The sequence below is a fragment of the Rhinolophus sinicus genome, chromosome 13 (assembly GCF_057876585.1).
Source record: "Rhinolophus sinicus isolate RSI-liver-muscle chromosome 13, RSI-T2T, whole genome shotgun sequence".
In the NCBI taxonomy this organism is placed as follows: Eukaryota; Metazoa; Chordata; class Mammalia; order Chiroptera; family Rhinolophidae; genus Rhinolophus; species Rhinolophus sinicus.
Genome location: NC_142513.1, coordinates 20,502,207 through 20,526,168, shown reverse-complemented (window position 1 = coordinate 20,526,168; position 23,962 = coordinate 20,502,207). Strand labels below are relative to the sequence as shown.

Here is a 23,962-nt window from a genome sequence, read left to right as displayed (position 1 = left end):
AGGGGCGTGCATATTAGCAGAAGGGAGAAATGAAATAAGAGAAGGAGCAGCAAGGAGGCAGGTCCCACACACCTTGTTGGCCGTTGTTTATAGCCTTTGACTTTTGCTCTGAATGAGTGGGATGCAGGAACAGCATGATCCAGCAGGATCACTCTTGTCAGTGTAGTGAGACCAGACCGAAGCAGGGAAGGCCAAAGCAAGGAGACCAGTGAGGAGATGATGGTAATAATCCGGAGATGATGGTAACTTTGGCGTGAGTGGCAGTGGTGGAAGTGGTGAGAAGTGATCAGATTCTGGAGATATTTGAATGTAGAACCAATAGTATTTGAGCATGGATTGGATGTGGAGGGCAGGGGTGAGGGAGAGAAAGGAGTCAAAGATGACAGATGGGGACAGGGAAAATTACAGTTGGCGCACATATTATGGGAGGAAGATCATGAGTTCATCTGGGGAGGTCAAGTTTGAGATGTTTGCTAGACTTTGAAGTAGAATCAAGGAGTGGGCCAGACCTTTAGATTCAGAAGAGATGGGAGAGAGGAGGAAGCAGTCAGCAGAGAAACCAGAGGACTGAAGGAGAGGTGTTAGTCTGCTGACTGGTCGGGTAAGAGGAAGAGGGAGCACAGACTTTGAGATTTGGGGGATGGGCCCCTCCCCCACTGCAGCCTCAGCCCAGCGCTTAGTCCGACAAAAGAGAGGTATAACCACTTCCCCAAGGCCATGGCCAACCTAGTTCTTTCCATTGCTCTTATTGGCTCTTATTACACTTAGTCTCATGCAACTTTGTGTTTGTGAGATTTGTCCACTTTGACACACATATCTGTAGATCAAGAGTCAGCAAACTAAGGCCCTTGGGCCAAGTTTGTTTTAGCAAATAGCCACAGCTATGCCCACTCTGGTTGTCTAAGATTGCTTCCACACTCCAACAGGACTGAGTGGTTACCAGGGCCACATGGCCGGCAAAGCCAAAAATATTTATTGTCTTATCTTTTAAAGGGAAAGTTTGCTGACTCCTTCTCTTCCTCTTTCACTATAACAGTGTGTTGTTCTGTTATAGAAATACACACGATATTTAATTGGACATTTAGGTGTGTCCCAATTTCTTGCTATTATGAAAATGCTTCACTAAACATACCTGTGTTTCTTTGGGCTCACGTGCACTCGAAAGTAGAATCCCTGGTTTGTAAAATATGGGCAGCTTCAGTTCTGATAGATTTTGCCAAATTGTTCTCCAGGGTAGCTGAAAAGATTTACACTCCCATAAGCAGCGTAAAAAGTTCCCATCTTCCTCTAAAACTTGGTATTGTATGTTGCCAGACTTTATTAATTGGCAATCTTTTATATATGTATATATAAAAGAATATATATATATATGAGAACATTGTGTTTCTCTAGGGTCTATCAGCTCCAAGTCATTGTCCTTCAATCTAGGGCGCAGCTCAAAGGCCAGTCGCAGTTTTCAATCTTTAGTTGCAGGGGGTGCAGCCCCTCATCCCATGAGGGAATTGAATTTGCAACCTTGTTGAGAGCTCACGCTCTAACCAACTGAGCCATCTGGCCGTCCTACCATGCTTCCCCAAAAATAAGACCTAGCCAGACAATCAGCTCTAATGCATCTTATAGAGCAAAAATTAATGTAAGACTTGGTCTTATAGTAAAATAAGGGTCTTTTATTATGTTAGATAAGACCCGATCTTATAGTAAAATATAATTTTACTTATAGTAAAATAAGACTGGGTCTTATCTAACATAATTAAAGACCCTTATTTTACTATAATATAAGACCAGGTCTTATATTAATTTTTGCTCCAAAAGACGCATGAGAACTGATTGTCTGGCTAGGTCTTATTTTCGGGGAAACACGGTAGTTGGCAATCTTTTATTGTTTGTAGATTCTTTGGGTGATTCTGGCTGTGAATGATAGTTATGCTCTTTTTTTAGTCTTGGTGCTCTGGCTGGGACCTCCATACAATACTGTATTTTGTTCGATGAAAAAATTTTAAATTTTGTTACTGGCTTTGAAGGGAACAATGCTTAACATTTTCTCATATACTATGGTATTTTACCATTAAGTATAATGTTTGCTCCAAGTTTGGTTTTTTGGTTTTTTTGGGGGGAGAATTCACTTAGGAAACCATTTGGACTAGTTGGCTTTTTGAGGTATATGGCTACTCAGTTTGCCTATTTCTTTTTCATTTAGTCTTGGCAAATTATCTTTTTTGAGAAAATTGTCTATTTCATCTAAATTTTAAACTTACTGGCATAAAGTTTATATAATCTTATTTTTGTCATTTCTGATATATATAGTTATGTCCTTTTGCAATTAATTTTATTTCATTGATCTTTTCAAAGATCTGGCTTTGTTTTGTGGTCCATATTAGTGTTTGTTTTCTATTTCATCAATTTCTCTTCATTATTATCATCCTTTGTGTTTACATTGTTATTCCTTTTTAAAATTATTTGACACTGCTAATAAATGTCCTGTATTCTTACCTAATATAACAAGGCTATAAATCTTCTAAATGCTGCTTTAGTTGCCCCCCTGCTCAGTTTTTATTTTATTCTCATTTTTGGTTTGATCTAAATAATTTTCATTTCTGTATGATTTTATCTTTGAGTAATACATTTTTTAGAAGAATGTTTAAATGTCCAAACATTTGGAGTCTACTTGGCTCATGTCTGTGGTCAGGGAATGTGGTCTATATGAAACTGATTAGTTGATATCTGTTGAGAAATTTCTTGGAGTCTCGTAGTTAGGTGTTTTTGTTTTGTAAATGTTTCTTGTGTGCTGGAAAGTAACACATTGGGTTCAGGGTTCTATCAGGGTCCATTGATCAGGATTATTAATAGTATTAAAATCATCTATATTCTTCTTTTTTGGCTGTTTGGTCTTCAGTTACTGAAAGAGGTCTTACTTAAATCTCCCACCCTGCTGAAGGATTTGGCTATTTTTCCTTGTATCTGGTCACTTTTGCTTTATACATTTTTAATACTTTTTTTTAACTTCTAACGTACAAGTTCAGAATTGTTGTATTTTCCTAGAAAGTTGTTCTTTTAACCATTTTGTGGTGACCCTCTTTATCCCTAATCATGTCTTTTTCCTTACAGCCTATCTGGTCTGATTTTCTTGTATCTTTTGGTTAGTTTTTCTGAAGTGTACCTTTTGCCACCTTTTTACTTTTGGTGTCCTAAGGTTTTAAATGTCCTCTTGTAAACAGCCTAGAGCTGCATTTTATTTTTCTTGGCCAATCTGATCATCTGTTTTAATAGGTGAATATAAAACATTTTCTACCTCTGGTTATGCGCCATTTATAATCCTTTCTTTTTACTTTGCCTCCTTTTTTTCTTTTCTGCCTTCCATATTTTAATACCCTTTACTAACTTTTTTCCTGCATTGGCAGTTATACTTTCTATTCTTTTAGTGATTTCTCTTGAATGTCTGAAATACATACTTGACTTCACAAAGCTGGACAATTATCATTATCTTTAACTTCCTCCTCCTCTCGTATAAATCAAGTTGCTTAGAACGCTGAACTCTGGTTACCCTCTCCAGTCTTACCTGGTCCTGTGTTCAGTGCTCCCTGTTTTGCACTCCACAAATTAATCATCACTAGTCATGTTCCAATTAAGTGCTTGTTTAGATGACTTACATGTTTACCAATTTAGTTGCTCACCATTTTGCCATCTAATTTCTTGTCTTTAGAGTTCTGCAAATTCATTAAAAAGTGCCTAGATGCTTTTATTTTTATTTATCCTACCCTGGGTTTTATGTGAGGCTCCTGGTCTTTAATTAATTTTGGAAGCTCTTCAGGAACTGCCTCTCCTATATTCTTTCCTCTCCGGAACTCTAACTGGACATGGGTGTTCTTCTCACTTTACCATTCCAGTCACTTCCTCTTTTATATTCCGTCCCATCACCTTTTTTCTCTATTTAATTGCTTCTGATTATCCTCCAATTCAGAGAGATTCTCTTCTGCTGTGTCTACTCTGCTTTCTTGCCTCATCCTTTGCGACGTGAATTTCAATAGCTCTATTTTTCAATTCTAGACATTCCTTTTTTAAACCTCTATGTTCCTTTTTAGGGCCTTGCTCTTTCATGTTTTAATCTCCCCACCCCACCTTTTTCTTTCTCTAACCATAAGCTTTCTCTAACCATGAAGGCGAGGAGGACTTTTGGATCACTGCTGTCATTCTCAGCACCTCGTACTGTCTTGGAACTGACAGACTCGAGTGTGCGCTGTCACATGACAGTGACAGCAGGAATAGAGGATGCTGAGCCGCAGTCTGGCCTGCGAGTCCAGGCTTTGCAGTCTCTGCTCAGCCCGGGCCAGGGGGAGAGAGACCCGCGCAGGCCATGACATCATGGGACTGTGACGCGCCCTGGGAGCCCCCGCCCTTCATAGTTAGTGCGCGCTGGGAATCCAGGCTCCTTGCGCCCTGACATCACGGTCCGGGCGGGCGGGTTTTGCGTCGGCCCAATGGGAGCGGCGCGCCGACCTCCCCTTTAAGGAATGTTGTGACCTGACGTCACCCGGGCGAGTTACCTCCCCGAGTCTCCGCCGCCGGGCTCAGCGTGAGCCCCGGAGCCCTTGAGCGCGAGGTACAGAGCCCCCGGAGCCCCTGAACCGCAGCCACATCCCCACGCCGTGCGCCCCGGAGCCTCGGCCTGTGCGCCCCGCCGGGCCCGCGAGATGCCCTCGGACCGGCCTTTCAAGCAGCGGCGGAGCTTCGGTGAGGCCCGGCGGGCAATCAGCGACTGTGTGTGTGGGGGGGGTGGGGGGCGCGACCGACAGGGCTGCCGCAGGTGACGTCAGCCCCGTGACGTCAGGCTCCAGCTGGACCCCAGGCTGGCAGGCAGGTTCAGGCCTGGGCCCCGGCCTGCCCGACCGCTCCAGGGGTGGGGGCTTTGGGGAGGTAGGGCCGGAGGGGCCACACCTCTGGGACAGGCGGAGTGAACCGCAAAGGGGGCCCAGCTTCACTGCCCGACCTCCTTCCGCAGCCGACCGCTGTAAGGAGGTGCAGCAGATCCGCGACCAGCACCCCAGCAAGATCCCGGTGAGTCCCTCCGCCCCCTAAGCTACCCGCCCGGCCCCAGGCCCCGCCCCGGGCTCACGCGTCCCCCGCCCCACACGGTTCCCAGGTAATCATTGAGCGCTACAAGGGTGAGAAGCAGCTGCCTGTCCTGGACAAGACCAAGTTCCTGGTCCCGGACCATGTCAATATGAGCGAGTTGGTCAAGATAATCCGGTGCGTGGGCAGTAACTGTCAGGGGGACTCGGGTCCTGCTGGAGTCAAGCAGTGGGCCAGGTCCTGAGAAGGGCTGGGGTGGGGCATGGGATGGGGCGTTGGGTACCTGTTCTGGGGAGGTTGGGAAAGGTCAAGGTCAGGGCTGGGGTCAGCGTCAGGTGAGAGCCTCTAGATGGGGCTGGGATGGGTGGGAATCAGAAGCTGGGCATCATTTGGGGGAAATCTGAGCTGCGCCCACCCAGCAGCCAGGGCCTCCTGTCCACCTCAGGCGCCGCCTGCAGCTGAACCCCACGCAGGCCTTCTTCCTGCTGGTGAACCAGCACAGCATGGTGAGCGTGTCCACGCCCATCGCGGACATCTATGAGCAGGAGAAGGATGACGATGGCTTCCTCTACATGGTCTACGCCTCCCAGGAAACCTTCGGCTTCTGAGCCAGCAGTAGGGGGGGCTGGCCTGGGAGTGGGGGGCCCTGTCAGGCTCTGCCCAGGGAGCTCCTGGCTCCTGCACTGAGCTGCCTCTGCCCCTTGGGTCTGGGCAGGGATGCCACCCCTTGGGGGCACCAACCACTCCATCTCTGCCCTGGGTAGATCCTGAGCCAGTCATGTTAGGGTTGTCCCTCTGGGTGCTGACTGGATGGGGGCGGGTGGGGAGCAGCCCCCAGCACCTCTGCTCTGTCTGGTTCGTTTTTATGTGTTTTTTTTTTTTAGGCCCCTGCCTGTCTGTCCATCTGCCCCTCCCCCACTTGAGGCGCTGTCCCCAGCTTGGACCCACCCACCCCTGAAGGTCTGGCCCCTGGCTCACCTGGCCTTGACATGGTGTATGATCTGTGGGCATTGTCCTTCTGCAGAATAAAGATTGCTCAGGCCTGCCTGGCCCTTTGCCTCCAGCTGCTTGGGAGGGGTGGGGAGGACTCTTGGTGGGGCTGTCTCATGCTATTCTTGGCTCGCCAGTGCACATACTTGGATCCTGTGGATTTAGGGTTCATTCTGGAAACCCACATCCTTGTGAAGTGTACCAATGCAGTATTAGGGGCCAAGCCCACATCTTCATAACAAAAAACATTTATTAAGTACCCACAACCTAACAAACCCTGCTCACCCTTCTTCCCTTTTCCTGCCTGGGAGGGGGCTCCTTGGTGTGCAGAGAGACAAACGGGGGGTCCAAGTGGAGGTGCTCCTGGCAGCCAAGGTGCCACAGAACTTGCTGCCAGCTTTGGCTCCTCTTTGGTGCCAAGATTCGTGACCCTGGACTTGAACCTCTTCTGAGGACTTGTCTGCTGGCAACTCTGGCTAGAGGGCTTGGCCCAGCTTCTGGCCTTCCCACCCCCTGAAGTCCATGCAGCCCTGTGCCCAGCCAGGCCTATTTGAGCACAAGCATGGCCTCGGTGCCGTCCTTGGCGGTCAAGTAGAGACCATGTGTGAGGTAGTACTCTCGCCGCAGGAAGGCGTAGAAGTAGTCGGAGATGAGCAGGATCTGGGGGGAGAGAGTGAGTGTGAGAAGCTTAGCGGTACCTCCCCCTGAACCCTGAGTCTGAGCGGCTAGGCAGGTACTGGGGAGACATTACCCCGGGACCCCCACCTCAGGACCTACACTTGGTCCTGCCAGGTCTCACTGGCACCTCCTCCCTCTACTATGGTCTATACCTCCTTCCCAAGGCCTGGCCTCTGAACTCCAGACAGTACTTCTGCAACCCGAGGCCCTTCCACCTCACCTCTTGGGGGCCCACAGGCCCCTCCACCCCAGCCAGGCCCCCTGTCAATCCCGCTTCTACTGGGAACCATGCCTCCCATCTTCCACCCAGGTGCTCAGGCCACAGAATCACCTGCTACTTTTCCTCCCATATACAAAGCCACTAAGACCTGTCACTTCTAGCTCCTCAACTCTCTCAAATGCACCGATTTCTACCCGTCTTCACAGTTACCACCCAGGACACGGTCCCTGCCATTTCAGCAGCAGTCCCCTCTCTGGGCTCCGAGTCGCACACCTTCCCTCCCCCAGTCCATTTTCCCTAGCAGCCAGAGGTTGCTTTTCCAAACAAACCTGGTCATGTTCAAGTCCTCTAACGGCTTCCTGTGGCTCGTAGGGTGAAGGTCAGACTCCCTGGCCTCCAGGGCCTTGCACCTCGTCCCTGTCTGTGCACACGCGCTACCCTCGCCCCTGTTCCACCTCACTCTGCTCCCACTGCAAGATCTTTGCTGTTTCCTCTGCCTGGAATGTTCTCTCCCCTTTTATCTAGTTAACACCTGCTTGCCCTTCAGGTCTCAGGAAGGATGTTCCTCAGAGAAGCCCTGCCTCACACCCAGATTGGGTCATGGCCTCATCAACCTCTATTTGGCAGCACAAACTCATCCAAAGTGCAGTTTTACCTTCACCTCTGCCTGCCCGATGACTGTGCTCCTTCCTGCCCTGCACTGGGCAGGGTCCCTCAGTGGTTCTGCCACCACGGTATATGTGCCCAGCTCGGTCTGTCTTTCCCGTATGGGCCACAGAATCCAAAGGGCCTTAGAAGCGCAGCCCACCACCCCCCTCACTGAGGCCCGGAGAGGAACAGGGATCTGCCAAGTGCCCCCACATGCCAGACCTAAAGTCTTAAATCCCATCTGCCCCAGGCTCCCAAGACCTCCAGTGCCTGGAGCAGGAGGCGCAGGGCCCAGCCACACAGAAGGATCAGGGGAAGGGGCTCACCACTGCGGACACCACCAACTCTCAGACTAGCACACCAAGCACCTCTTGGGACACATGGGGAGATGGCAGCCCTGAGCGAGGAGCACCTGGCTCGGGTATTGGAGCTGAGCCCGAGATCGTGGCCTCTGACCCTGAGACCCCATCCCAGGCAGTCTCTGTCACACTGTGGACAGGAAGGAGGGCACACAGTGGCCTGGAGCAGGCACTCAGAACCAACACAAGTGATGGCCTCAGGACAAGGATCCCACAGGAGCCTGTTGGAAGGCTTGATCAACCCCATCTTACAGATGAGGAAATTAAGGCACAAGGGGTCAGTAGTTGGTCTAAGGCTATCCCGGGAGAGCTGGAGCAGTGCCCATGAGCCTGCTAGGCCATGCCCCAGGGGCCCAGAACTCAGCCGCTGTGGGTATCAGGAGAGCAGACAGCCCAGGGAGCCCGAGGCTGTGCCCCACAGCTGCGCTTCAGGGGCAGTTGTCACAACAAAGGCTGACCTCACACCCTGCAGCCCCTTTCTTACCCAGGCCCAGGGCCCAGGGAAGGGGAGCCTGGAGTTGTGGCTGAGCTGGTGGAGGGCTGATCCCTGAGCCAGGTCAGATAAGGGGCATGTGCAAAGTCAGAAATTCACAAAACAAAATGAGCCAATTCCAATGTCACACAATCAGCTGGACAAGTAGTAGGAAGTCAAAATACTAGGTATTAGTTTGAACCATATGAAATTGCCATTTCTGCAGATCAGAAATGGTTGAATATTGGCAATTTCATATGTTTCAATCAATTATATAAGAGGGAAAAAACACCGAAGAAATACAAATAGTAGCGTAAGCATGTTATTTAGAAGTACCAGAACCAGTCACTGTAAGACCTTAGGGAGTTCTTCTTTTTCCTTAGAAGCCTTAACTTTGTAAATTAGGTACATGTATTACACTGATAAAAATACAAATCCAATTCACAACAATCAACCAATCCAAAGAACAGTGGAGGGAAAGAGAAAATAGCAACTTCACAGTGGAGAAGCCTGGCAAACACCATCTTAACCAAACGAGCAAGGGTAACAGCATGCAATCGTGTGGCTAGCACGTACAGCAGGAATGTTCCAAAACCCAAAACCTGGTCTCATGACGAGAGAACCATCAGACAAACCCAAAGTGGGGACACGCGACAGGCTACCCGCCAGCGCTCCTCAGCGCATCCAGGCCACGAGAAGTTAGGAAAGACGGAGAAAGCGAGCCGAGGACATGGGGGAGACATGACAACTAAATGTTAACGTGGTACCTTTGCTTGGATCCTGGAAGAGAAAGAGGACATGATGGGGAAAACTGGTGAAACCCACACCAAATCTGGAGTCCACTTAATAATAATGGACCAGGGCCAGTTTCTTGGTTTGGACAAATGTATTATAGAAATACAAGATGTAAACAATGCAGGAAACTGGGTGTGGGGCACATGAGAACCCCGTGCTATCTAAATTATTCCAAAATTTAAGTTTATTTTAAAAAGCAATGCACTATTGTTATATGCAACAACACGGATGAGCCACAAAACTATTTTGCTGAATGAAAGAAGGCTTCAGGAAATGTATATTAAGATTTGTGTTTTACACTGTATGTAAATTTCACATAAGAAAAATGTAAATAGGTACCGAACTCTGGTTAATGACATACATGTGAAATATTTAGCAGAAAATATACTGATGCATACATTTCACTTTGAAGTATATTTAAAAAAAATAAGAGCTCAAGGGATGGATAATTTGTGGTCATCTAAGGAAAGCAAAATGTTAATGGTGGTAGTAGAGTCCAGGTGGTCGGTATATGGGTGTTTGATGTCTTTCAGCTTTGTGGTGTGTGTGAAAATTTTCATAATGAAGTGTCAGGGGAGGGTGGCATGGACGGAAAGAGCCCTGTGTGCTGGCTTGGTCTGTCTGGAACAGAAGGTCACAAGTCCTGAGTGGGTGTCCTGCTCCCAGGGACAGAACCCCAGGCTGGCAGGGAGGCTTGACTCTTTCAGAGGGAAGCCCCTGGCTGGTCACAGGCTGGCTGAGACAACCTCTTCTGACCTTGAAGCTTTCCACTTGGGCTAAGGAGAAGGGATTTCCCAGAGGCACTGGGAGTCAGCCAACCCAGCAGCTGTAGACCCAGAGGCCCTTTGTCTAGTCTGGGCAGGTGAAGTTGGGCAAGGGGCAGTGGAAATACCATGGGTGAGTTAGGGGCTGTGACGTGGTGTAAATCACTCCGCTCCCTAAGCTGCATTTCCTCACCTGTGAGGTCAGCGATAAACTCTAGTTTCTTACCGCAATGGTGGCTCCCCTAGTCCTGGTTCTGTGTCTTGGTGCTTTCAGAGACCTGAAGAGCAGCCGTTCTTTAAAGCTGTCCTCACTGACTGTGGCTGAGCCCCCGGCCTCTCCTGCCACCAACCACCGAGGCCTGCCAGCTCCCTTCCTCAGACTCCTGACTCAGCCCCCTTTTCTCCCTCCCACCCACTGCCTCCTGGACCCTGGGGATCTTCACACACACACATACACACACACACACACACACACACACACACACACCCTGCTCAGAAGCCAAAGGGCTCCTACTCATCCCTTGAGAGGCACCATCTCCATCCCCAGCCTCACGCTCACTTATGTGACCCCTGAAGTGAAGGCATTTCCCATTGCCCTCCCCACCAAATGGGATGGCACTTGTTTCAGCTCGTGGGCCCAGGCCTGGAGCAGGGCTGGCGCTCTGGGAGTAGCTTCCTGGTCCGCACCCCCTTGGCACTGCCCCAGAGAGGGCTCAGTCAGACCACATTCCTCTCTCATTGGCAGCCGTGAGGGCCCCAGGACTCCTCATTGGGCCATGCTGAAGATTTAATGGGGCAGTTGAAAAAAGGGCGGTCAGGGACAGAGAGGGGGAGATCAGAAGTGGAACATGCCCTGTTACAGGGTGGGAAAGAGGAGAGACAGGAAACCAGCACATTCTGAGTATCTGCCATGGGCCAGGCCCTTTAACGAGAAGCGTATCACTGAACCTTCACACCACACTGCGGTAGGGCGTATGCGCCCCACTCAGAGATGGGCCAGCTCAGAGGTTAAGGGTCCGGCCTGGGCTCACACGGGAGTAAGCGGAGCACTCAGGCTGCAGTGCTGATCTGACCATCGGAGGCCCAAACCCGGGTTCTTCCCATCATCCTGCAAACTCCTCAATTTGGGGTCCTGGGGGCAAAGGGGCTGCACCCACCTGGGCTGACCCCTGCTACAGGCCCATGCTGACACTTTGTAAACACTAACACCCCTGTGGAGGCTGTGCTCCCCATTCACAGCTGTCACTTAGCCAAGGAGAGAGTTTTTTTGGAAAAGGAAAAACAAGTGTCTGAGACTTCCGAGCCAGCAGAGGCTGTTCAGTGCGTCTAGAAGCTGCGGGGCTTAGGAGCGCAGCCTCAGCCAACACGGGCCCCTGCGAGGCAGCTTCCGCGGGAGGAGAAGCAGGTGCTGTCCCCCCAGGCATGTCCCGGTTCCCCGGGTCTCTTGCTCCTGCTGGAGAGGCTGACACACGACAGCCAGCCTGCACTTGGGGGAACTCATGTGGTTGCCACCACTGGCACTAAGGGGCGGCACCCTCTGCCCACACTCGCCTGGGGAGCGAGGACACTGGGAGCAAGAGAAGCTGACAGCTGACTGACGGGGCTGGGCAGGGCTTGGCATGACCCGACAACTCACAGACCTGAATGGACACGCGTGGGAGGAGATGGAGGAGAAACAGATCTCCACCCTCTCGCTCTAAAGAAGCAAAACAATAGGGAAATCACTGGACTTCAATCTCGGGGTCTGGAAGATCACAGAGGAAGGTCAAAGTCAGCTGTGATGGCACCATTATCTACATGGGACTTTTCAATAGACAAAAGCTTTCCCCACCCAACTCTATCATAGAGGCCTCACAGCTAACCTCCGAGGCTGAGGAAACTGAGGCTTCCACCCCCTCTCCCCAGGCTTAAACAGCCTCCTGCCTGTGCTCAGAGGCCAGCGCACACCCTCACCTCCCTTCCTGGCAGAGTGAGGCTTGCGGAACCTGAATCTGCTCACTGAAAGCTCGGCCTGGTCCTCAGCATAAGGAGCCCCACGTGGCTCTGACCACCGCTGTCCTGAAACGGCCTCATTCCCTGTCAGGTGGCACGAGCCAGCCCTACAGAACTGCCTTCCACACGGGCGAGGCTCGCTCGCTCTCTTTCTCTTTCTCCCCAGCCCCCTCAGCACCTACAGCCCGGTTAGACCCTCAGGACTACACTTAGAGGCTGCTTCCCCCACCCTAGAAGCTTTTTTAACCACCTAGCTCTGAGCTCCCCAGGCTTTTCCCTCGTTTTTAGCACTGCCCAGGCCCTGCCTATTGCCTTTTCTTTCTCTTCCACACACCGTGGGGTCCTTGGAAGCAGGGCTGTGTCTCATTCACCCCTAGTAGAGTGCCTGGTACATAGCAGGCACCTAATTAATATTTGCAAATAAATTAGGCCCCAGGAGTCCTGTGCTTTGTCTAAGACCAGGGAGCCGGGACGGACGGGGCTGGGTGTCGCTGTGGAGTTCGGGCCTCCCAAACCTAGCCCTTCCGGCTGGCGGTGCCCCTGTATTTAGCCTGGGCTTTTCCTGTCACTCTGGTTGTGGGGGGTGGGGGGAGGCCTGTGAGAGAGACAAGCCTGGGACGCTAAGCACTAAGCTAAAGGTCCGAGGATGGAGGGATGACAGAACGAACTAAGACCATGACAAATGCCCCTGAATGAGCAAAGCAAAGCACACATGCACACCCAGCTAGACAAGAGCTCCAGCCTGGGCCACAGGCACCTCATGTCTGGAGGAACACATCTTCCCACACAGACCAGGATGTCGCAGCCAGGACCACATACAACCCTTGGGGATAAGCCTGAAATGTACCCCCATCTGTGCACAAGTGGGGGCTACACACCCCACAACCACTGCTGACCTGCCCCCACATGTCCCGCAACATTGCCTCACTGGTCCCAATTCCCAGCATGACACACCAGGCCAACTAAGAGGCGATTCCCGGAGATAGGACTGCGGATTCATTTATCCTGGAGTGAATGAGCGAGTCCTGCGCAGCCCCGATGTGCCACAGGGCTGGCGCCCAGACGCCAGGCTTCCGGCCTCCCTGGAGACAGAAAGCAGAATGGCCAAAGCAGGGCCAGCCCGGGCCTTCAGGGTCTGCAGCACAAGGACGGGGGTCAGGGCAAGAGGCAGCAGCTCAGAGAGTGTTCCAGACCTTGATGGGAAGGGCAGGAGGTGGGGGGATAAGGTAGGGCACAGAGCAGGAGTGGGGCTCTCGGGTCCTGCCATGGGGTTAAGAGGGGCAGGGGGCTCCGGTCTGACCCCCAAGGAATGCAGCAGGCCCGGCTTGTACCGAAACAGAGATGGAACTGGGAGGTTAGGGTAAGAATGTGTCACTGGTCATAAAATGTGGTTTCTGATTCCAGCTCATTCCATTTATTCATCAATAAACAGTCACAGAACATTCTTCTGGGATGCAGCTGTGACAGACCTGGGGCTGCCCTAATGGAACCCACAATTTACTGAGAGGACGTGATACCCAAGAGCATGAATAAATACACCCCTCCTGAGCTCTGTGACTTCCGAGCCTCAGCCTCTTCATTTCTATCAGGAGGGGCTAATAACTGCCCCCCTCAAAGGGCTGTTACAAGAATTAAGTGAATTCCCTATCATAACAAAATAAAGGAGAACAACTTAAAGGGCTGTCAGTAGGGAAATCCTTACATCAAGTGTGGCAAGTCCATGCGAACAAGGAGAGATCACCAAGATATTTTATTAAAAGGCAAGAAAAGTCATACTTCCATCAGGATGCCCACAATTAAACACACACACAGAAAACTTTCTCCACGAGGACACGAGCAGCTGTGGACGCACAGGGGACGGTCCAGAAGGCCACACAGCACATGATCCAGCAGATTAAAGGGACCACATGGGCCTGGCCCCCAGCAAGCTCTTTAAACATGAGTCACTATTAATTATCATTTGGGGAAAGACTTCCTTATGTTCTCTGTTTTTAAGTTGAATTAGGGTGCGTGGGACATCTTACGTCCCTCTTTTTTAAAAAGCTAAATTTAAATGCATTCCTTTTTGTTTATATGTCATCCTTGATGACCATTACACTTTTGCGGTCACTGACCTGCAGCAGAACAGGGTCAAAAACAAAGAGGAGGGGAGACAGGCTCCCTAGGAATTTGCTCTGGATATTTGAACAGCATGTTGTTCACGCTATTTCCCACATCAACATATGAATAATGGCAGCAGGACCCATGCATCACATGTCCAATCCTCTCAACACCCTGGGAGGTGGAAGAAAACTGCCACCCAGAGAAATTCAATCACTTGCTGAAAGTCACACAGTAAGGAAGTGGAGGGGCACTGCAATCGACCAATCTCTCAGTACACACACACACACACACACACACACACACACACACACACACATACACACACTCACTCCTATGGATGGTTTACTGTTGTCATTTCCTGGTTACTGACTCTGAGGCACAATTATAATTAGCAAATGATCTGTCACAAACTAAAAAATACTTAAAGGATGGGGCCTAAGGCACTCCTGGCTTACCTGCTGGTATAACAAATAATCTACCAATAATTTGTTCTATTATAGCATGTGGCACTGACCAACTCAAACAGAGCAGGACTTAAAATTTACAGGCCAAATGGTCTCCACATTCAGCTCCTGATTCTGTGACGATGGGCCTGGCTCTGCACACCTGCCCCAAATCCCTGCTCATCTGATTCCTAGGACAGCTCTGGTCTGTCTTGTCCAGGGAGGGGAGAAGCTGCCTCCAGGCGCCATCCAGCTACAAGTGCAGAGCTAGCTGTGGGAATGAGGACATGTCCCCGAATGCCACGCATCTCAATGGCAGTGCTGATGGAAGCAGAGGCTGGCGTGGGCTGGGGAGGACAAGCAGGGATTTCGCTGGCCAGAGACCAGGTTCTGGCAGAAGCTGGAGAAGCGCTGGGGACAGAGCAGCCACGTACTGACCTCAGCCAGTGGGGGTGACGTGGCTCCCATCCTGCCCACCTCCGAGACCATCTCCCCTTCGCCTCTCACTCTCCGAGTCTGAAAGGTCCAGGTCCTACTCCTCACCGACCACTCGCAACAGGAAAGGGGATCTTGTTCCCTCGAGATTCCTCCAGCAGTTACTCTCTGCACATTTGGTCATTAATCATACGGTGTTTTCCCTGGCTGTCTTTGTTTGGTTCATTCATTCATTCATTCAACAAATATTTGCTAAACAACTTCTCTGTGCCAAGCACTGATCTGGTAATTGGGTCCCTGCAGTGGATAAGACCAGTAGAGCTCTGCCTTTATGAAGCTCACAGGCGAGTGGGGGGAGCAGAGAGAGAAGAAAGTAAATAATATAAAGTTAGATTGGTAAGTGCTATGAAGGAAACAAACAGGGGGCTAAGAAAGAGACTGGGGGGCAGGGGAACACCACGAAAGGCCTCTTTGAGGAGGTGACATTGAACTTGTAGTAAAATTCTAAATGTCTCCTATTTGCCTCTGCGGCTCCCGACAGGTGTGAGGGCGGAGGTAGTATAACCGTCTGGCTCATGATGAGGGGTGCTCTTCTACCCCAGCCAAAGCTCCAAGACAGCAACGTGACTCGAGTGCCCGCCTTGGTGAGTAAAGGCCCTGTCGGACACGCCCCTGTGTGACCTGGCAGCGGCCACAAGGCCAAAAGCCAGCAGTCCCAGAAAGCATCTGACCCTACAGAGCTGTCTCTGGCTCAGAGCCACCAGAGCCCAGACCCAAGGGGGCCGATGACACAGCTGTGCCCGATGTCTGAGCAAACTGCCAGCTTACAGGCACTTGGACCACTGCTGGGAAGCCTGGAGGTTGGTCTGACCTGTCTGAAGGGCAACTTGGCAATATCTGCCCACGTGGAACCACAAAAGACCCCGAATAGCCAAAGCAATCCTAAGAAAAAAGAACAATGCTGGAGGTATCACACTCCCTGACTTTAGCTTGTACTGCAGGGCTACAATAATCAAAACAGCATGGTACTGGCAGAAAAACAGACACACACACCAATGGAATAGAATTGAGAACCCAGAAATAAACCCACATAAATATGGACAGATAATCTTTGACAAAGAAGCCAAAAACATACAATGGAGCAAAGACAGCCTCTTCAATAAATCGTGCTGGGAGAACTGGAAAGCCACATGCAAAAGAATGAAACTGGACTGCTATCTGTCACCATGTACCAAAATTAATTCAAAATGGATCAAAGACCTAAGCACAAGACCTGAAATAATAAACTGCATAGAAGAAAACATAGGTACTAAACTTATGGACCTTGGGATCAAAGAGCATTTTACGAATTTGACTCCAAAGGCAAGGGAAGTAAAAGCTAAAATAAATGAATGGGACTATATCAAACTTAAAAGCTTCTGCACAGCAAAAGAAACCATTGACAAAATAAAGAGGCAACCTACTGAATGGAAGATTTTTGCAAACAGTGCCTCCAATAAGGGGCAAATATCCAAAATATACAAGGAACTCATACCACTCAACAACAAAAAAACAAAACCCAATTGAAAAATGGGCAGAGGACCTGAAGAGACATTTCTCCAAAGAGGACATACAAATGGCCAACAGACATATGAAAAAATGCTCAACATCACTAATCATCAGAGAAATGCAAATCAAAACCACAATGAGATATCACCTCACCACAGTCAGAATGGCTATCATCAACAAGACAAATAGTAACAAGTGTTGGAGAGGCTGTGGAGAAAAAGGAACCCTCATACACTGTTGGTGGGAATGCAGACTGGTGCAGCCATTATGGAAGATAGTGTGGAGGTTCCTCAAAAAATTAAGAATAGAATTACCATATGACCCAGCAATCCGTCTCCTGGGTATCTACCCAACAAAATCTGAAAACATTTATACATAAAGACACGTGTGTTCCAATGTTCATTGCAGCTTTATTTATGGTGGGCAAGACGTGGAAACAACCAAAATGTCCTTTGATAGATGAATGGATAAAGAAGTTGTGGTATATATACACAATGAGGTATATATACACAAATGCTATTCGGCAGTAAGAAAAGATGAAATAGTACCATTTGTGACAACATGGCTGGATCTTGAGATTATAATGCTAAGTGAATAAATCAGACAGAAAAAGTAGAGAACCATATGATTTCACTGATATGTGGTATGTAAAACTGAAAACAACAAAAGATCAAGACACACAAATGAAGGAACAAAAACTCACAGACATAGACAACAGTTTAGAGGTTACCAGAGGGTAAGGGAGGAGGGGGGTTCTAGAAGAGGGTAAACAGGGCCTAATATATGGTGATGGAAAGAGAACTGACTCTGGGTGGTGAACACACAATGTGAGATATAGATAATGTATTACAGAATTGTATACCTGAAATCTATGTAACTTTACTAACAATTGTCATGCCAATAAACTTTAATTTAAAAAAATATATTAATGTCTGCCCACACGTACAATGCACATGCCCTCTGACCCAGCAAGTCCCAGCACCTGGATTCGACCCCAGGAAAATGCTGGCACGTGTACACAAGAGTATGTGGAAGGATATGCAAGGCTCCTCCCTTTAAAATAAAGAGTGAAACAACCAGAAGCAACCTCAGTGTCCGTCAGCAGGGGCTACCTAGTCAGACCCGTCACGGATGGTACATCCTAAGCACGGCATGTCAGAGCCATCAAAGATGAGATCATCACGTGAAAAACAGCAGTGTAGGATTTCATTTCTTTAGATCAACACAAAAGCTCTTTCTGTGCACAAGAACGTGGAGCTGTCTGTAAAGGCACAGAGCAAGCCTGAAGACACACCAAACTGACCCCAGTGATCACGTCTGCACTGGGGTGGGAAGGGACAGGACCCAGGAGGGTCTTTACTGTTCATTCCACATGCTTCTATTTTGACTTCTTTTTCCCCAGCAAGAATGAATTCCTGTATTACTCGTATGATTAAAAATGAAAGACTATGCGAAGAGTTCAGCCAGGTGTTTCTCTATAGCTCAGTTGTTAACACACTGCATCTACCTGGCCTGTGGTTCGTACCCCCGACGCCATCCTCCTTTCGCAACCACAGTTTCTCCTGCCTCCGATGACACCTGACCACTTGCAAACATCTCCCATGCCGTTTACAGAGACTTGCTGCATAAAGGCAGCCAAAAGTACCACATAAAAAAGCTGTTATCTGGCAAGTTCCATGGATGCTTCATAATCACTGCAACTGTACTCCTGACCCACACTTGACACTCATGATCTGACAACAGGCTGTGGGCTGTTTCAGGGGTGCTCGCCAAACTCCCCCGAGTCCCAGGGCAGGCCCAGTGCCTCCACACGTCCGTCAACACTTTACAAGGACAAGGGGATTCAGCAAGACAGAAGAGCCTGAACAACCTTTCGAATTCCTTCGAGATACTGAGCTGAATCCTGTAGATTTCAGTTTGCACGGGACATAGATAGGAGTTGCTGAGCATTCCATCAATAACCGCTGTGGGACAGGTAGAATAGACTCTCTGGCCTGGTCCCACCCAGGCTCCAGGGCCCTCCATCTCTCTTCCTGCTGTTCACAAATCAAGATAAATAGCTGGGCTGGACATTAATTGTCCAGAAATGTCTATGCAGGAAATACCACATCCATCACTCACTGCAAAAGCCCTAACTCCCTTCTTTCCCAGCAGCTAACCTTGGAGACAAGAGTCTCCCTGGGGATTATTCAGTGCCATCATTAGTCTCTCCAGCGCGCCCTGCTTTGCATCCAGCCCATGCACAGGAAACGCCTGGCTGTGCCAATGACAAGTGAAATGGTCCATGGTACAACTGATTCTTACAGGACCTTGACAACGAGGGCAGAGCCAACCCGAGAGAATGCAGCACAGTGGACAAGGGACCTTCAAAGAAGTTTGCTAGACCACCTGCAACACCATTTCTGGGAAAGCTTGTTAAAAATACAAATTCCTGACCCTGTTTTCCACATCTACTGAGTCAATATCTGTGGAAGTGGGATCAGGAAATCTGCCTTTCTCAACAATCAAAGCCATGTAATGGTGACAGTCACAGCATAACCACAGGATTTAAAACATATTAGCAAGGAATCGGCATTTCTAACAAGCTCCCCCCATGCTGTTGCTGAGAACCACTGCTCTACAGCACCAAGCGGGGGCTTTCCCTGGGTCGGAGAAGGTGGGAGCTCCTCGCTGGCCCTCCTCAGTCGGTCACCCCACAGCCCCTTGTCCCGCTGCTCCCAGCCGTGCCGTGTGCTCCAGACTTACCCAACTAGACCAAACCATTTCTCCTCTTCCTGCCTTTGCTCCTGCTCCCCCCTCTGGAAAGCTCCCCCACCCTCGCCTCTGCCCTCCCCATCCTCACATGATGCATTACAGAAAGAGGGTAGGCTCAGACACTGAGCCTTCCCTGAATTTGGTTCTTGGCTCCTCCAAAGACCTCAGGCAAGAGGCAACCTCTGTGAGTCTCGGCTCCCATTTGTGCAATCGGGCAACACTACCTCACAGGCTTGCTGTGAGAATTCCGGGAGGGGATGGTTCAGCATGGTGCCCAATAGATGTCAGCTGGATTCAGCCCCCCTACCCACCCCCTGCTGCTCTTCCTTCCCTATGTTCTCTACCAGACCACAAGCTACTTGATGAGAGGAATTGTCCTCTCATTCACATCCAAATCCCTAGTTTGCAGAACCCCGAGCCTAGGTGGAACGTCTGAATCCCTGTCCCCATGCTGCCCTTGACTCTTACCTGCCCAACGTTGAAGGTCAGTGTGATGGCATAAAAGAAATTGGAGTTGGCACTTCCCGCGTAAATCCAGAGGTGCCACAGGACGGGGAAGAGCAGGGAGCAGGCGATCATGACACAGCCGAGGACAAAGATGTTTCTCAGGACTGCAAAGACAGACAGCCAGTTAGTCCCCTGCTGGTTCCCTCTGGGACCTTTCCTTGCTGTGATGCCCCCGGAGGATGGGCAGAGCCAGGCAGAGCCTGGGGCAGCTCAAAGGCAGAACCCGCCCTCCAACCCCCTGCCCTTTTAGAGCCACTGGGGTGCCAAGAGGCAAACCTCAGACCCTTGAGTCCATGTCTCCCCATGCCCAACGCTGGCGGGAGGTCCTAGGTTTGGACTCTGTACCTCCCACTGTGGGCTTGGCTGGTGCCCAGTTAGCAATGCCTTGAATGCTTCTGGGCACCGCAAAGGGGGCATTTCAGCAAGAAACTGCCTTCTACCCCCAATGTCAGTGTCCAAGGGTACCTCCGCCCCTCTCCCCAAGCAGGGTGCTGTCTGGTCACATGGGATGGTGGATGGGAACAGTAGCATGACGCATGAAGGTTACAGCCCCACAGTGAGTATCTCCGGCGCTCCAGAAACACGTTTTCCATTCTCCTCAATTCATGTCGTAGGTCTCCTGCCTTGCTCCTTAAATGTCCCTCACTTTTCCTTAGATGATTTAAAAGTCTTTTTGACACTCTCCCTCTGTAACGTAATTCACCACCACCACCACCACCACCACCACCACCACCACCACCACCGGAGGGAATGTGGAATCCCACTCGGGACAAAGCTCTCCCTGAATCGGCCCCAGGGGGGACCTGCTATACAGCGTGGTCCCTGGGCAGGCAGGTGAGTCCAGCTGCAGGGGAAGGCAGCCTGATAATGGGGCATAGACCTGGCCTCAGAGAGACCCTGGTTAAAATTCCTGCCTTGCCAGCAAGTGTGTCTGAGTCTCAGCTTCCCCATCTCTAAAATAGGGCTAAAACGACAACTTCATAGGAGAATTACATGAATTAAACAAGATGTGTGAAAAATCTGGCACAGATGGATTACTGTGTTTTCTATTGTTGCTATAATAAATTACCACAAACTTAGTGGCTTAAACAATGTAATTTATCATCTTACAGTTCCGGAGGCCAGAAATGCAAAATGGGTCTCACAGGCTAAAAACCAAGGTCTCTTCAGGGCTGCATTCGCTCTGGAGGCACCGGGGAAATCTGTGGGCTCGCCTTCGCAGCACGTAGAGCTGCCTGTGTTCTTGGCTCATGACCCCCTTCCATCTTCAACCAGCAATGTCGGATTCATTCCTTCTCACCTTGCCTCCCTCTCTACTTTTTTTTAAAAACAGACTTTAGTTTTTAGAGCAGTTGTGCAACTGCAAAACTGAGCGGAAGGTACAGAGATTTCTGACATACCCCCTGCTTCCACCTCTTCCACTTAAAGGGCCCTTGTGATTAGATTACAATGGGCCCACCTGGCTATTCCAGGATCATCTCCCCATCTGAAGGTCCTTTTGCCATGTAAGGTGATATATTCAAGGGTTTGGGAGATTATGACATGAATATCATTGTGGAAGGTGAGGGGGGGGGGCATTATTCTGCCTACCACACTGCTTTTATTTTCTTTTTAATTCAATAGGAGATATCCAAGAGTAGGATTATGTGCTATTTTTATTTCTTTCTTTACACTTTATTGTATTTTAAAACAGACATAAATATCATTTAAAGTAAATTAATAGCATACCCTTTTTAAAACAGCTTAGCACTGGGTCCGGTTCCCAGCAGGCACTTAAGGAACAGACGTTCCCTTCCACTATCTGACCACGACCTTCAGGAGATCCCTTCTCCCAAATCAGAATTTTGGGAGACTGAAGAGATGGGGAAACTCTTGAACCTTAAGGCCGCTGACCTCGGTTGTACAAAGACTTGGTGGAAATGCTATTCTGGGGGTTCATGAATTGGAAGGGGGACTGGATTACACATAGGATTCTCAATTTTGGTTGCAAAATGAAATCATCTGGGGAAGCCCATCCAGACTGAGTAAATCAGTCTCCACGGGGTGGGGCCAAGGCATCCACATTAATTTCTTAAAGCTTCCCCAGTGAGTCCAATATGCAGCCAAGACTGTGAACCACTGATTCCAGCTGCAGACAGACCCTTACCAAACAGGAGGCGCGTACTACCAGCAGTCGGTCTGCAACAGAGATCTCCCTGTGTCACAGGGAGAATGATCACGAGGGAGTGCGGAGTACCTGCTACAGCTGAGTGTTTTCAATTTACGGTTCACTCTTTATTGAGAAATTACACGTGTCTTTTGGTGCTGGTTGCTATCATTGCTAGAAAGTCCTTTCTTTTATAGATAGATAGATAGATAGATAGATAGATAGATAGATAGATAGATAGACAGACAGACAGACAGTCCTTTCGTTTATGAAATGGAGATGAATGGCTGGTAGTTGACTGTATTAAGTCTTCAGCAAAATAAAAAGTGGGCAACTCTGTCATCAGAGTTTTTGAAATGTTAGTGGTCTGTGAAATCCCACAATTTGGAAACACTGGCCTGGAGGGCTTCCAAGGTCCTCTTTTCTGATCTGAAATTTCCACGATTCTGGGTTTTCAAAGCTGAGAGGTTAAAGCCTTGACTCAAGCCTTCCTGAGACCTCTCCTTTCTTGTCCTTTCTCCCAGAAACAGGAAGTCTTGGAAAAGGGAGGTCAATCATTGTTGTTGTTGTTGTTGGTATTAGACCATGTCACAACTTCAAGAAAGAAGAACAAATCTATTTACCATTCCTTCACTCCAATACGACTATTTACATTTCTCAGTGGTTCTTTCAGATCCCCTGGAAGTTATTTTGCTGAAAAGAATGTACACTATTTCTAAAATAAAACTGCTGTGGCCTGACAGCCCAGGTGGGTCTTTGTTCCATGCCTCTAGTCACTCTGAATTTCAGATCAGGTGACAAGAAGGTGACCAAGTGCACAGAGACCGAGAGGCTCACATGCGGCTCCCGAGTGCAATCACGAAGCGCTGCAAAGATACATTCCTGTGGGCCAGGAGGGACTGTCACCAGCATCCAGTTGGCTTCTGGCCTGTGGTGACCTTTGCAGGACTGGGAGCTGCTACGAACTCTTGCTGGCTAACAGGCCAGGGGATTAAAGCTATATGCCAGAGCAGATGGAGCTAGGGACTCGGGGCACAGGACAGCGTGTTCCAGGCACTCGGAGGTGTCGGAGATGTCAGAGACGACCAGGGCCTAGCGAGACGAAAGGGCTCACCCTTCATCAGACTTGCTAGGCCAGACGGAATCAGATTCCTCACTACTTTTACTGGGTGGCTTATCCCACCTCTGGCTCCACTATTGACAAACGAAAACTTCAGGCAAGTCACTTGCCCTGTCTAAGCCGCAGGCATTCAGAAATAAAATTCCACTTGAAGAATCGAGTTTGATAGGGGGTGGGGGGGGGCACAGAAGGGATTTAGGGACTTCAAAGGTCAAGGTGACATTCCATTTCTTAAACTAGGTGTTAGGCGCATGGGAATTTATTGTATTGTTATTCTTTATAATGTATAGGTATTTTTAAAATCAATATCCTTTTATCTTTATACAACAGTTAATAAAAACAAAATAAAACACAGAATTCAGCCCTTTGGTAACTGGCTCTTTCAGCTGGTCCACTGCAGGCTGGCACCGGCTCTGCCAGCAGGCTGTTCCCTAACACCACAAGTGTGTGTCTGTATGACTCATCCTGGCCCCAGGTACGGACAGAGTGTCAGTGTCCAGGACCTATACTCAGGGAAGGGCCCATGTGCCTCTTCTCCCCAGGAAAAGAAAACGGTGAATGTGTGAGCAGGCATGTTAGCACTGGCAACTAATGTTTAAACTGAATTCTTAACCACATTAGAAGTCTGAATATATTCAACCTCGGCTTAATGACTTCTAAAGTCTCCACTCATAGCTTCTCAGGACCAGGCTGAAGACACTCCTCGCTGGACATCATGACTCACAATTGTCATGCCCCAAACAGACTCTGCAAGCACAAGTATTCTCCGTGGAAGGAACTGGGCACTGAGGGGTGGCAGCTAAGGCGCTCTGCAGGACCTTCCGACAATGAACTTGCCCAGCCAGCCAGCAATAGCATCTATTAGATCATCCAGGTTTCCGGAAACTCCGTCTTTATTTTTTTGTGCCTCATCACCCCGGA

At 49.3% G+C, this 23,962-nt stretch overlaps 2 protein-coding genes across 5 annotated transcripts in view; one reads left to right on the top strand and one right to left on the bottom strand.

Moving 5' to 3' along the window:
• Positions 1–4,239: 4,239 nt before the first annotated feature.
• On the top strand, positions 4,240–6,112 carry MAP1LC3A (microtubule associated protein 1 light chain 3 alpha). Of its 2 annotated transcripts, XM_074318351.1 has the most exons (5): positions 4,524–4,728; positions 4,997–5,052; positions 5,138–5,244; positions 5,513–5,682; positions 5,952–6,112. In XM_074318351.1, the coding sequence occupies exons 1-4, from the start codon at positions 4,689–4,691 to the stop codon at positions 5,673–5,675; spliced, it is 366 nt and encodes a 121-aa protein (XP_074174452.1). In that variant the 5' UTR covers positions 4,524–4,688; the 3' UTR covers positions 5,676–5,682; positions 5,952–6,112. The 2 variants fall into 2 exon arrangements, with proteins under 2 accessions (XP_019589255.1, XP_074174452.1); XM_019733696.3 differs by having other exon boundaries at positions 4,240–4,728; positions 5,513–6,112.
• A 177-nt stretch (positions 6,113–6,289) lies between these two features.
• Positions 6,290–23,962, bottom strand: part of PIGU (phosphatidylinositol glycan anchor biosynthesis class U) — a 79,740-nt gene continuing 62,067 nt past the window's right edge. For 2 of the 3 annotated variants that reach the window (XM_088789191.1, XM_088789190.1), the window contains 2 exons: positions 19,737–19,879; positions 6,456–6,717 (listed from right to left, as the gene is read on the bottom strand). In XM_088789191.1, the coding sequence (XP_088645317.1) occupies positions 6,604–6,717; positions 19,737–19,879 (257 nt within the window). In that variant the 3' untranslated portion in view covers positions 6,456–6,603. Of the gene's footprint in view, positions 6,718–19,736; positions 19,880–23,962 lie in introns of all 3 variants that reach the window. The other variant, XM_019733685.3, reaches the window with a different exon arrangement.

Bases quoted from the DNA above. Each gene is read 5' to 3' on its own strand.
- MAP1LC3A (XM_019733696.3), top strand. From the start codon at position 4,689: ATGCCCTCGGACCGGCCTTTCAAGCAGCGGCGGAGCTTCG. The intron at 4,729-4,996 runs GTGAGGCCCGGC...CTCCTTCCGCAG, and splicing joins CAAGCAGCGGCGGAGCTTCG to CCGACCGCTGTAAGGAGGTG. The intron at 5,053-5,137 runs GTGAGTCCCTCC...CACGGTTCCCAG, and splicing joins AGCACCCCAGCAAGATCCCG to GTAATCATTGAGCGCTACAA.